The following is a 13,001-nucleotide window of genomic DNA, read 5'->3' as shown; positions in this document are numbered from 1 at the left end:
TAAAATCAGATTTTGATTTTGAAAAAGAGTGGTATAAATGGGGCTCACCTTTTGACTTTGTATGAGTTATGTTGTTTTGTTGTGGAAAAAAATAGTATAAATGTGGCTCACTCTTTGACTTTGTATGAGTTATTTTGTTTTGTAGTAGGTAGAGTTAAGTTAGAATTGTGATTCTAAAATAACACCCTAAAACCAAACAGGGCCATATGTTTGAGGAACCTTTGTACATAGTTTGATGGAATAAAGCGCATTTATCAAAAAAAAATATTTATCTCTTATTAGTCATATTTTAATTAAAATTTTGAAGCTATTTCATACTAGTTGATAATGTCTTGCAAAATTTATACTTTAGTATTTTCAACAAAAATTGGAGTTTCCCACGACTTATAGAAAAAAATCTTTTGTTTTCGTTTTGTGAAGATGATGAGGGTACACAAATGGTGAGATTTTTTACCTCTTAAAGATTGTTTATAGATGACTCTTCGATTTTTGTAATTGAATGATCTCTGGAATTCTATGAGCAGTGTAGCACAATAACAACATGGCATTTGTCACTAGGGGCGTATCCGGGACCCAGAGTTTAGTGGGTACAAAGAATATTTATAACGTCCTTGGAGTGAAATAGGAATTAAAAAAAATATAATCTTAAATTAATATATTACAAAAGTAAAAACTGATTAATAATTGAAAAAAGTGAAGTATCATATGAAATGAAAAAAAATCCAAAACATCTTATATGATGCTAAGAATTCGTATTATGATCTAGGTATTTTTACATTAATCATCTCAATCTAAACATTATTTAAAACACCTAATCAATATAAATAATTATATAATTATTCAAAAAACACAAATATAAACAGTATTTATCCACAATTATAAATATAGTGATGTGGTCATATGATGAAAAAAACTTACAAGTATCCTTTGATTAACCCTAAAATCTTATAACCGGTCAAAGACTAATTAGTGAGACAATAAAAGACATTGCAAAGATATGGGATTTAATATTAACAAAGGAGTTTTGAAGGATTTTATGGACTTATCCTTTTCTTTTCCTATTTTTGTAAATAAGAGCATGGGAGGGATTCTTGAGAAATTTCAAGACAGATATGAACATAAGTTTTCATCTCTTTATCCATTTGGGAGAGATAATGCGGAAAGAAGTGGGTTCAAATTAAATATTATGTCATAATTTATCCAAAAAATGAGCCAAATTTAGTTTTCTAATGACTAATTCTTGAACTTTTGAAAATTCAATTGGGTCAATTGACCCCATATTACACAATGTGGATCCACCCCGATTTGTCGCGTTGTGATTTGTAAGAATTTCAAAAGCCACTCAACCCTATGTCCTATGTGACATTGTTCGAGGCTTTGCTTCGGCTTTTATAATTTTATATAGATATATAGATCCGTAGATCTCAGACCTATGAATGGGGGTAGAAGTGATTGGTCTATTCCCCTGGGGTTAAACTTCAATTCTTCGCATTTCATTCTTCTTCTTTTTTTTTTTCCGATCATAAGGAATGCTTGTGAGGATAGTACAATGAAATAGACATCCTAATAGTTAAGAAATAGACATGGATAGTCCATTGAGTATCGAATCTAGAATTTCTTGATTACCAAGTGAGGGCGTGCCATAGTGTGCTACACCCTCTTTTAATTCTAATTTCATTCACTAATTATTCTGAAAACTTATTCTTTCTTTTTCACGATAATGAAATTAGGTAAAAATTATAAAGATTTGCAATAAGCTTCATAGTTGATGTATGTTATTATTATTATTATTATTTTTTAACCACTGCAATTTTTTGCCAGAACTGCGGAATTACCGTTCCCTTCAGCTATTGGCATTTTTTTCCTCGTTTATTTTTGGTTAAATAGAAATGTCATCCATAATACAAACTACAAGAAGGTTTCATGCCCCGTGCCGGGTCCATAAACCAAGTACAACTAGAAGATGCACGAGTAGCTTAACTGCCAAGAACTTGCAATTGAAGATCCAACAATAGAGAAAAAGATTAATTGGTGGTATAGTTACCTCATTTTTTTTGGGCAACGAGGAGTTTTGGATTTTGTCCGAGTAATCCCCATATATATAGTTCACGTAAACACCCTACAAGTCTAAGAGCAAATCAATTTGGCCATAGAAAAGTATCTCCTGCCTAATATCTAAGGTTATTTGAATTTGTGACTTCCCCATAGTTACCTCTTATCATATCAACTTTGGCATCAAGTTCAACTTCTCAATGGTTTAAGCTAAAGGGGTTGGTGGGGCGATCGACATAGTAAACCCCACAAGATATGAGCTATAGCTATACCAAGACCTGAGAACTTGGGCTAGTCACCATGACCCCGATGAGATTTAGAAGAATACCCCGATGAGTACTACTTCTAGGTGGTTATAATGCAGAGATCTACCACAAGTTTCAACATTTCCTTAAGTTACCTAAATTTATTTGACAATCTATATTTATATACTTAGGCTAAAGGAGAGTTACTCATGGTAACTCTCCTTTAGCCAAGTGTTAATCAAAGGGATGCCATAATAAAATATTTATAAGGTTTCCTTTTGGTCTTTCTTCATAGTAAAAAGAAAATATTGAAGAGGAAATTACTTTCTATTCCTTTATTCTTTGTCGATATTCAAGTTTCCAACAAATTTATTCATTTCTATATCCATCTAAACTTTATAAGTTTCTATGAATAACCTAAATTAAGGACATACGTATGGAAAATTTTTTAAGTTATTTAAATTGATTAGTGCATGTTGTATAATGCAATATATATTATTTGAACATATAAATCTCATTATAACATTAATTTCCGATTACAAGGGAGACATGTAGGCAAGTACAATGAAATGAAAATCCTAATAGATAAATAAAAGTATAGGTAGTCCCACTGAGTATTAAACTTGGAACATTTTGATTCCTTATAACATTTAATCATTTATACAAAGTTACAAACTAATGTTATTATTTCATTATTAAGTTATAAAAATGAGTAGTTGTAAAACAATTATAAAAATGAGTTAAAAGAACTTAAATTCATTCAAAACAAAAGAGCATCACTTTTTAATTAGTTGGAAAATATATATTTGCTAACAAATTAATGTATGGCGTGACATGACAATGATATCGTAATTTTATAGTAAGGTATAAATGATTGTTATGAAATACTATCTTGCTTTTTAAATATGTGGTATGTAGTATAATATATATTAAGCAAGAATTTCTTCTAAAAAAATGATATGGTTGGGTGTAGTCTATATCATCAATACATTGATTAAAGTAGAGTCCAAAAATGAAATTAGGAGACTAGAGATTATGCTTTACTCTCACAAGTGCTTTTGTTTTCTTCTTCATTTTTTTATATTAAAGATGGGGATTAGGTTGGGAGAATTTAACAATTTGAAATCTATTTATTTATATCTATATCTATATCTATCCATATATACATATATATATATATATTTATATCTATATATTAGGCTGAAGTAGAGTTCCAAAATGGAATTCTTGAGTCTCACAAGTGTTTTTTGTTTTGTTCTTCTTTTTTATTGAAAATCTATCTATATCTATATCTATATATTAAGCTAAGATAGAGTTCCAAAATGGAATTCTTGAGGATAGTAGAGATTATTCTTTACTCTCATAAGTGTTTTTTTTAATTAAAAATAGGGATTAGGTTGGGGGTTTAACAATTTAATATTTCAAATGAAAAGTAGGTAATAGAGTCCAATTTAGTTTATGGTATAATTTTTTCAAATAAGTTAACTTTTTTTCCACGCAATGGTAATCTTGGCCAACAAAAGGAATTTCACTTTCAACAATAAATTTATTTATGTTTAATATTGAGGTTATTACCCTATATATTATATGGTTTCACCTAATTCTCAAATTTATCATATGCTTTAAAATTACCCAAAATATCTCATGGTTTACATTTGGTTCTAAATCTATCCCGCCGTCAATTTATCCATTAATAAAACGTAAGTAGACTCCAAACTCATCCCATGATTTTAATTTTTTCTCAAATCTATTCCATGATTTTAATTTTTTTCTCAAATTTATCCCGGGTAAAAGGCCACAGTAGCAAGAATGGGCCCACTTACGTGCCACGTCAACAATACCGTTAAATGTTGACGAAAGAAATAACGGCGGGATAAATTTGGAATAAAATATAAACCATGTGATATTTTGGGTAATTTTTAAAACATATGATAGATTTGAGAATCTAGTAAAACCATAGAATATATGGCGTAATTTCCTCTTTAATATTTTAAAACCAACTGTGCGAACACTACGCTCGTGAGATATTAAAAATTAATTCAATAGTCAATTTCTTTTGTTACTACATATAATTTATCTAAATTAGGAAATTTGAAATGATAATGTGTACAACATTTTCTAAAAAAACTTATTGACTATTAGTTGCTTTATAAATTTTGTTAATTGTTATTTTACACTTGAGTTTTTTTACTTTTGCTTTAGGCTTAACCAGTAATATATAAACTAAAAATTATTGATCATGGCCCAATTAATTTTTGTGATGATTGAACCGTAATATCCTATATAATAGAGGAAATCAATTTCTGCTGTGAGGCGTGGGATCCAACACTAATATTAGGTAAATGAGAGTGTCGAATGAACTCTCCTAGTCCTTCATATGTCATTCGTAGAATTAAATAAAATATATAGGTTTTCTAAATTCATTGAAAAAGGAAATCTTTTATATATTATATATATATATATATATATTTAAAAATAAGGATTAGGTGGTGGGGTTCTAGAATGTAATAGATTTCTAATCTAGGACCTACTTGTTTAAGTTTTTCAAATTAGTTTTATTTTGGGGTTTTAATGCTATATATTGCATGGTTTGTTACTAATCTCAAATCTATCTCATAGTTTAAAAATTACACACAAAGGCTATGGTTTGCATGTTGTTTCAGTTCTATCTCGATGTTAAGTTTTTCGTCAATTTTTAACGGTGTTGCTAACGTGTCAAGTTTCCACGTAGGCACCGTTAAATGTAAAACGAGCCATGTAAGTAATATAGTTAAAAATTGACTAGAAACTTGAAGCCGGGATAAATCTAGAACAACATGTAAACCATTGACATTTTTGGGTAATTTTTAGACCATGAAATAGATTTGAGAAAAGGGACAAACCATGTGATATATGACAATAAAAGCCCATTTATTTTCAAATAAGTTAACTAATACCAATTTTTAAATGTTAATAAGGAGAATTTCGATGAACAAAATTGAAATTATGTTCGTTGAAAGAATAAGGAGAATTTCATGTGAACAAAATTGAAATTATGTTCATTGAAAGAATAAGGAGAATTTCATATTGAACAATAAATCTAGTAATATTTAACTTCTTATATATTCAACCACGTTAATAAAAGTATTAGTCTTTTTTTTATTAATATGTGTGCATCTAACTAAAGTTTTTTTTGAGAATTTCTAAATTCGTATATTTGAGATAATAATTCAAACAATAATATTCTCTAAATAATATGATATTTCAATTTATTTTAATTTCTCTACAACTTTATTAACTATCATTTTAGATTTAATTATTGACTAATATATCAATTGATATTTACATATTGTGTGGGCTAGCTTTTTTTGGGTTTTAATTGAGGACTTGATACTGTATATATAATAAAAAGAAAGGGAAAACTGCACCATGAATCCCAACCTTTACATATTATCTTAGTTTTATTCAAATGTCTATTTTTATTATGAAGTATCATAACGTTAATAGTTTGGTATCAAATTTATCTCGCCGTAAACATTCTGTCCATTTTGTTTTACAGAAATACGAAAATGGCGCGTTAATTGCTTGACGACGCTGACGTGGAGAGTGTGTGGGTCCCGATACAAAGGAAAAATTACGCCATATATCCAACTTTTTCGTTGTTTCTCAATTTTATCATAACCTTTTGATGATTTTTCAATTTTATTTCAATATTTTGATAGTTTCTCAATTTTTTCTCGACCTTTTATTTTTTTCTCAATTTTATCCCAATCTTTTCATAATTTCTCAAATTTATCTCAACTCGTAGGGATAATATTGAGAAAACAGTAAAAGATTGGGATAAAATGAGAAACTATCAAAATATTAGTATAAAATTGAGACGGCGTCAAAATGTTAAGATAAAATTGAGAAACGACAAAATATTTAGGATACATAATGTAATTTTTTTCCTTATTTCGGGACTCAAACACTCTCCATATCAGTTCCGTCAAGCAATTAACGCGCCACGTCAATATTTACGTTAAAAATGAACGAAACTTTTATGGCGAGATATATTTAGCACCAAACTATTAATATTATGATACCTAAAAAAAATCGATGTTAAAATAAAACTAAAATAACCGTATAAAGATTGGAATAAATTACGTTATTTTCTCTAAAAAGAAATCATCTCCCGCAGCGAGCGGGAGTTTCCCAAGTGTATTGTGGCAGTTGACTTGTCGGCAAAATCCTCGTATCCATTGTCTTCCGCGGTGAAGCACGGGAGTTACCCCAGTGTATTGTGGCAGTTGTCGGCAAAGTCCTCGTATCCATTGTCTATTGCTATCATTATGAATTCACTAGGACCTTCGTCTACCCTAGCTCTCAAAGAAGGACCACCGGTATTGATTTGTTTGTACGATTTACTGTGCAGGCTATTCCAACTCATTTGTGCATTAAAGTTGTGTTAAATTTCCAGAAAATTTATGAGTAATCAAACTCGTATCCAGCATAAATGTTAAAGTTGATAGGTAGAGAAGTTCAACCATATTATAAACTGATATCTCTCTAATATATTGCTTTTACGTGCAATTAGTTTGCATTTGTTGGCTATGAAGGGACACGTTTGACATGGGAGTGTCATTGTTGATGAAAAAGCGCATAAACAAAATTCTTGATAAATATATGATTTGGTTACAATTCGATTGCACCATCATGTGAAATCTTCGATTCCACCAAATTGATAGAATCACGTACACCTCCTGTACCCTCACTAATTTCTCCAAACAAAATTTTGAGTCAGGAAGTTTTGCTTTTCCAAAGTTACATGCCAGATTCATGGATCTAAAATAAATCGAAATAAAATAAATTAGGAAGTCAAATTGATAAAAATCGAACTTTTCTTATTTGCTTAATAAATAGGTGGGCAACAATAATCTTGCTACTTCCTGTTACGCAATGTTGGATTTTCGTGTTCAACCACAAATATATAAGATGAAATAGACAATCATATCAAAGACTGATCCGTTAACATTACACCATCAAAAATCTAATATGGTTCACATAAGTCAATGTCCACGATGTTAAAGTGAAGAGCACACTTTCAGTAAATGTTTCGACATAAACGTATAGGGGGATTCGATTTCGAGATCTTAGAGTTACTGAATCATATCACATGTGAGTAGATTTGAAATTAATAGGCTATCACATCAGGGTGACAAAAATTGAAGCCAATACTTACTTTCATGGGAGAATTTATGCTTGGAAAAGGCCAAATGCATCAAAACAAAGAATTTCACGGACGGCTTTTGGCATTTTGGCTAGTAAAACTTTTCGGATTCGTCAGAAAATGACTATAAAATTGCCTTTGCAGTCCAATCCCCTATTCTTAATATATTTATTGTTCTTTTTTCATTTAAAATTTTCGTTCGCTTATCTATATGTCTATCTGACTAGGCCAGGACCCAATGCATGCTATCTTCTTATTTGTAGTATTTTTAGTTTTTCTCGACATTTTTTTAATTATTGTTTATAAACATATATTTATATTTTCTTTAAAGTACTCAACTATCTTGTCCCCCTTTACAGTTGTTTTTTGAACTTTTTTATCTGCACAAAGAGAAAAGAGAGGTCAAAAGTTCCATTGAAGCTCTGCTCTGCAACCATTTCCCTCTTCTTCCCCAACAACACTTCTCTGTCTCTCAGAGAAGGAAGAAACCGATCATTCCCCTCTCTGTTCCGCCATTTTCAGCTAACCCAACAGACCCCCAGCTAGCTTCCCTCAGAACCAAAAAAAAAAAAAATGTCCGTTCTTCGTCAACTTTATCTCTTCTGCTTCTTCTTCTTCCTCCTCTTCCCAGCCCATGCCCTGTCCGCCGCCCCCACTTCAGAGCTCAGAGCTCTCATGGACCTGAAAGCAAGCTTAGACCCCGACAACACCTTGCTCCCCTCGTGGAACCTCAATGGCGACCCCTGCAACGCCGGTGGCGGCTCCTTCGACGGCGTGGGCTGCACCGCCGACGGCCACGTGGCCAACATCTCGTTGCAGGGCAGGGGGCTCAGTGGGAAGCTCTCGCCCGCCATTGCTGGGCTGGAGCACCTGACTGGGCTGTACCTGCATTACAACTCTTTGTATGGAGAGATACCCAGAGAGATCGGTAATCTGAGTCGGCTCAGTGATCTGTATCTCAACATGAACAACCTCTCCGGGGAGATTCCCTCCGAGATTGGAAATCTCGAGAGCTTGCAAGGTGCGTTTTACTATTTTCCGGCATTCTTCTTTTTTTTTTTTGGGAAATGCTTCGTCTCTTTTTTTTTTGTTGGGTATTGTCGGATGTAAAAAAAAAATTCGAACTTTATTTTCCTGTTCAACGGGGTGTGTTTTCGAATTCGGAAATGTTTTTTTTTTCCTTTGGGCGAAATATTTTTTTTTTCGGTTACAATAATCTTTTTTTATTGTTATTTTTCTGAAACCTCGTTTGGCTGCTTCCTGTGTACTAATGTTGTTGGGATCCTTGCAATGTTTGTTTGTGGAAATATGTCTCAAGAAATGTATGCCATCTCTGTGATTTCACCTTTGAATTTGCTCGACACTGAAAGAGTCAAATGTGTATTGACAGTATATATTACTTTAGCATGAGATAAGAATTTTTTGGCAAAATTCTTAGCCCTCTGAAGAATCAATTAATAGCTGCTTCCGAGTTGATTCTTTCTGGGGATCTTGCAAGGTTTGTCTGAATATTATCTGCAAAAGATCAGAACTTTACATCTCCTGCTTCGACAGCAGATTTTATGTAAGACTAACGGCTTAATTTGACGAAGCTGATTATGTGAAAGTGCAAGTTGATTAACCAAACTTATCTTTTCGAATTTCAAAACGCATTATTCTTGCTTCTTGGTTTTTTACTGCTACAGTGACCTGGTTGCCTTACTGGTTGTTTGGTTATTCCTGACTTTCTCAGAGAACTGTATCATGCAATGTGAAAAGAATGAATCTTGTACTGCTCTCCTTTGTTGCTTAGTGTGAGAAAATCAAGCTGACATCACAGTACATTTTGGGCATGAAGATCTGTTTTGGACAATGTTTGTTGTCGTTACGATTGAATGAGACTTCTTCTGTTGAGAGTCTGCTCGGGATTCAAAATTGAGTTTGAAACTTTGAAATCAACAATGAGGCCCCATATTTTGGATATTTGGATTGCACCTAAATGTAGTTCTTGATGTAGTAGGGAAATACTCTTTTCCAGTTCTCCTTTTCTTGAAAAGTATCACGGAACATTTTCTGCAGCACAAACATAAAAAGCTACATGTCTTCAAATACATGAACCGAATTGATGGATCTAAAGGTGGTCCTGCCCGTGGAAAGAAAAAACTGAAACCATTTTCTGTTACTGAATCTGAATGGTGTCCTTATCTTCCTTCATTTTCTTTTTCGACAGTTTTGCAGCTCTCTTATAACCAGTTTACTGGAAGTATACCCACTCAGCTTGGTTCTCTCTCAAAACTTGGCGTTTTCTCCGTCCAATCCAACCAACTCACTGGTGCAATACCCGCAAGTTTAGGTGACTTGGCTTCATTGACGAGGCTTGACTTGAGCTTCAACCGTCTCTTTGGTTCAATCCCAACGAGGCTTGCTGGTCTACCGCTGCTTGAAGTTCTTGACATTCATAACAACACACTCTCTGGCAATGTTCCCCCAAGTATGACTATCTTTCCTCTTGCTTGCTTGTCTTTTTCATAGTTACATTGGTCGTGACTGAACAATTGCAGATCTTTCTAAAAATTTAAACGGGTCAATGAAATTCATAAGCTACAGTTCTTATTTGATACTACACCAGTGGCCAAATCTAGTAGAGCTGAGGCAAGTCAGCTTGAGAGTTGAGATCATCAACTGACAAAGCTCAAGAACTTGATTATTTTGGTGTATCTTTGATCAATTGCGGGCTTAGCTTCAATCTAATCTTGGGTTTGATATAGTTAGCTCAAACTCTCAATGTTGAAAATAACTTTCAAAATCAGTTAAATTAATAAATTGAAATTTATATGACGAATGTTAAAGGCGCTTGACTCAAACTTAATCCAACGCTGAGTAGTTGTTGCTTGTTTTGAGCCAGGGAAGCTTGCTGTCTTGTACCTGTAGATTAGTGGAAAGATTTGATTCCCAACTAGTGGAAATCATTTCTTTTTCCTTTCTTTGGATAATTAACTTGTAATTTTATTTATGTAGTCTGATTTGTTATTTCATGTTGGACTGATGAAGGCCTGAAGAGACTGAACGATGGGTTTTTGTACGAGAACAACTTGGACTTGTGTGGAGCAGGTTATTTGACCCTGACGGCTTGTAATGCTTCTTACAGTCTTGGTTCAAGCAGGCCTGAGCCTTATGCGTCTGGGACCACAGGTCCCCTGACAAGCATTCCCGAGACTGCAAATGTACAGTTGCCTTGTAACCATACTCAGTGCTCCAACTTGCCCAGATCAAGACACTCTTCTGTCATTATTGGCATAGTTGTGGCAACAATTGCCCTGTCAGCAATAGGAGCTTTCTCCTTCACTCAGTACCGTCGTAGGAAGCAAAAGCTCGGGATCTCATTCGACCATTCAGATAGTCGTCTTAGTACAGACCAGAGTGGGGGCCCTGGTTACAGGAAGAATGGTTCGCCTCTTGCAAGTCTTGAGTACTCCAACGGATGGGACCCGCTCGCCGATGGTAAGGTTATCAGTGGATTGTTCCCTCAAGAAGTTATGCAGAGCTTCAGATTCAATCTTGAGGAGGTGGAATCAGCAACTCAGTACTTCTCAGAGGTGAATGTATTGGGGAAGAGTAACTCGTCCACGACTTATAAAGGAATCTTGAGAGACGGGTCCCTTGTTTCAGTTAAGTGCATCAACAAGACCAGCTGCAAGTCCGATGAGAGCGAGTTTCTGAAGGGACTAAACGTTTTGACCTCGCTGAGGCACGAGAATCTAGTGAGACTGAGAGGCTTCTGTTGCTCAAGGGGCAGGGGAGAGTGTTTCCTGATATATGATTATGTTCCCAATGGGAGTCTGCTGAGGTATCTTGACTTGAAGGATGGAGATGGCAACATACTCGAATGGTCCACCAGAGTCTCGATTGTGAAAGGCATTGCTAAAGGTCAGTTCTTTTCCTCACATCCTTTGCTAAGACCAGATCTGGTGAATATTTTGAAGAAGAAACTGTTGCTCTTTACGAGACATGCTATTATCTGATGCATCTTCTAAAGTGTAATGTCACGCATTTTGCAACTAATTTTCTACGTATTTTGAGGACTCAGAAGTGGAAAACTGAAGCATATACACAAACGACCAAATCCGCAGCACATGGTGATGGAGAAAAGTTAAAATTCGTTGTGGATTGTAGTCCCAGATCCATTTTATTTTCCTTGGTAAACACAAAAATAAAATGGCAAAATACACAAGATACACTTCAAAGTAACCAAAATCTTTTTGCCTGAATGCATTATTTGTAGTTGAACGGTAATCTTTTTATTTCCATTACATGAACTGAGTCATTCTTGAAAGATGCTCTTGATTATTTGGGTCTTTGCAGTACCTTGTTCAGCTGACCCACCTTTCTCTCGATTCTTATCTAAACAGGAATAGCTTACTTGCATAGTTTCAAAGCAGGCAAGCCTGCCCTCCTCCACCAGAATATCTCAGCAGACAAAGTTCTCATCGACCAGCGGTACAGTCCTCTTCTTTCGGGCTGCAGCCTCCACCGGCTTCTCACGAATGACACTATCTTTTCCTCGCTCAAGGAGGCTGCCGCTATGGGCTACCTAGCCCCTGAGTATGCCTCCACTGGCCGGTTCACTGAGAAGAGTGACATTTACGCCTTCGGGATGTTACTATTCCAAATAATGTCAGGGAAGCAGAAGGTGACTTCTTCTATCCGACTCGTTGCTGAGGGCAATCGTTTCCAAGAGTTGGTTGATCGCAATCTACATGGACGGTTCTTTGAGTATGAGGCTGCGAAGATTGCGAGGATTGCCCTTCTCTGCACCCACGAGTCTCCCATGGAGAGGCCATCCATGGATGCAATCATTCATGAGCTCGGGAACTGCAGCAGCTGTCTGTGAAGCCACTGATAGAGGTAACTTTTGTTTTTCTGACGGAGGACGATGGCGTTAATGACTTAGAAAGTGATGCTAACTCAATTCTGCTAATGATCTTCTCGCGTTTTTACGTTTCTTTTTTGGCGGTTTCCATCTGTTTTTGCGACAAATGAAGTGGGGGATTGATTCCATGGTATGTATCATGGAGTGGTTGCTTTTTATATTGTGATGGAAAACCCTCAGGAATTTGCTGTTGTAATTACGGGTACTTATCGGATGTTTTATTTTATGCGGATTTTAATCATTGAAGTGCTGATAAGGCTTCAACTGCAATGCTCAATTTTCCTTTGAACTAACGCTGGAAAACGTGCCGGATTGGACACCAGGTGAAGCAGTGGGCACAACTTCAACATATTTGAGCTGTATTCACGCTCGCTTAAGGGGAAATCATACAATAATGTTTGAAACATTGAAACCGAATGAACCAGTTTTTCAGGTGGCTGCCCGTTCTATCGTCCTGTTTTCCTGGTAGATTCTGCACTACGTTGCAGGTTCCCAACTCATGGGGTAGGTTATTTCTGGAATGGTGTTATATAATGAAGGATTTTCCTTCAAGATTAGCTTAATTATGTGCTTGAATGTTACGGGGCCTTGTCGAATCCAATCAATA

General features: G+C 34.8%; 1 protein-coding gene across 1 annotated transcript; it reads left to right on the top strand.

Moving 5' to 3' along the window:
- The first annotated feature begins 7,834 nt into the window (after positions 1–7,834).
- LOC116189599 (probable leucine-rich repeat receptor-like protein kinase At5g63930) lies at positions 7,835–12,664 on the top strand. The gene is made up of 4 exons (XM_031519319.1): positions 7,835–8,506; positions 9,695–9,955; positions 10,516–11,391; positions 11,874–12,664. Exons 1-4 carry the CDS (start codon positions 8,059–8,061, stop codon positions 12,353–12,355), a joined length of 2,067 nt encoding a protein of 688 aa, XP_031375179.1. The 5' UTR covers positions 7,835–8,058; the 3' UTR covers positions 12,356–12,664.
- Positions 12,665–13,001: the final 337 nt, after the last annotated feature.

This window comes from Punica granatum, chromosome 8 (assembly GCF_007655135.1).
Source record: "Punica granatum isolate Tunisia-2019 chromosome 8, ASM765513v2, whole genome shotgun sequence".
Lineage (NCBI taxonomy): Eukaryota > Viridiplantae > Streptophyta > Magnoliopsida > Myrtales > Lythraceae > Punica > Punica granatum.
Note: the sequence above shows the minus strand (reverse complement) of the source record. Positions and strands in the feature narration are given on the sequence as shown.

Coding starts and splice junctions, on each gene's coding strand:
- LOC116189599 (XM_031519319.1), top strand. CDS start 8,059: ATGTCCGTTCTTCGTCAACTTTATCTCTTCTGCTTCTTCTTCTTCCTC. Junction 8,507..9,694: donor AAATCTCGAGAGCTTGCAAG/GTGCGTTTTACT, acceptor CTTTTTCGACAG/TTTTGCAGCTCTCTTATAAC. Junction 9,956..10,515: donor CTCTGGCAATGTTCCCCCAA/GTATGACTATCT, acceptor GGACTGATGAAG/GCCTGAAGAGACTGAACGAT.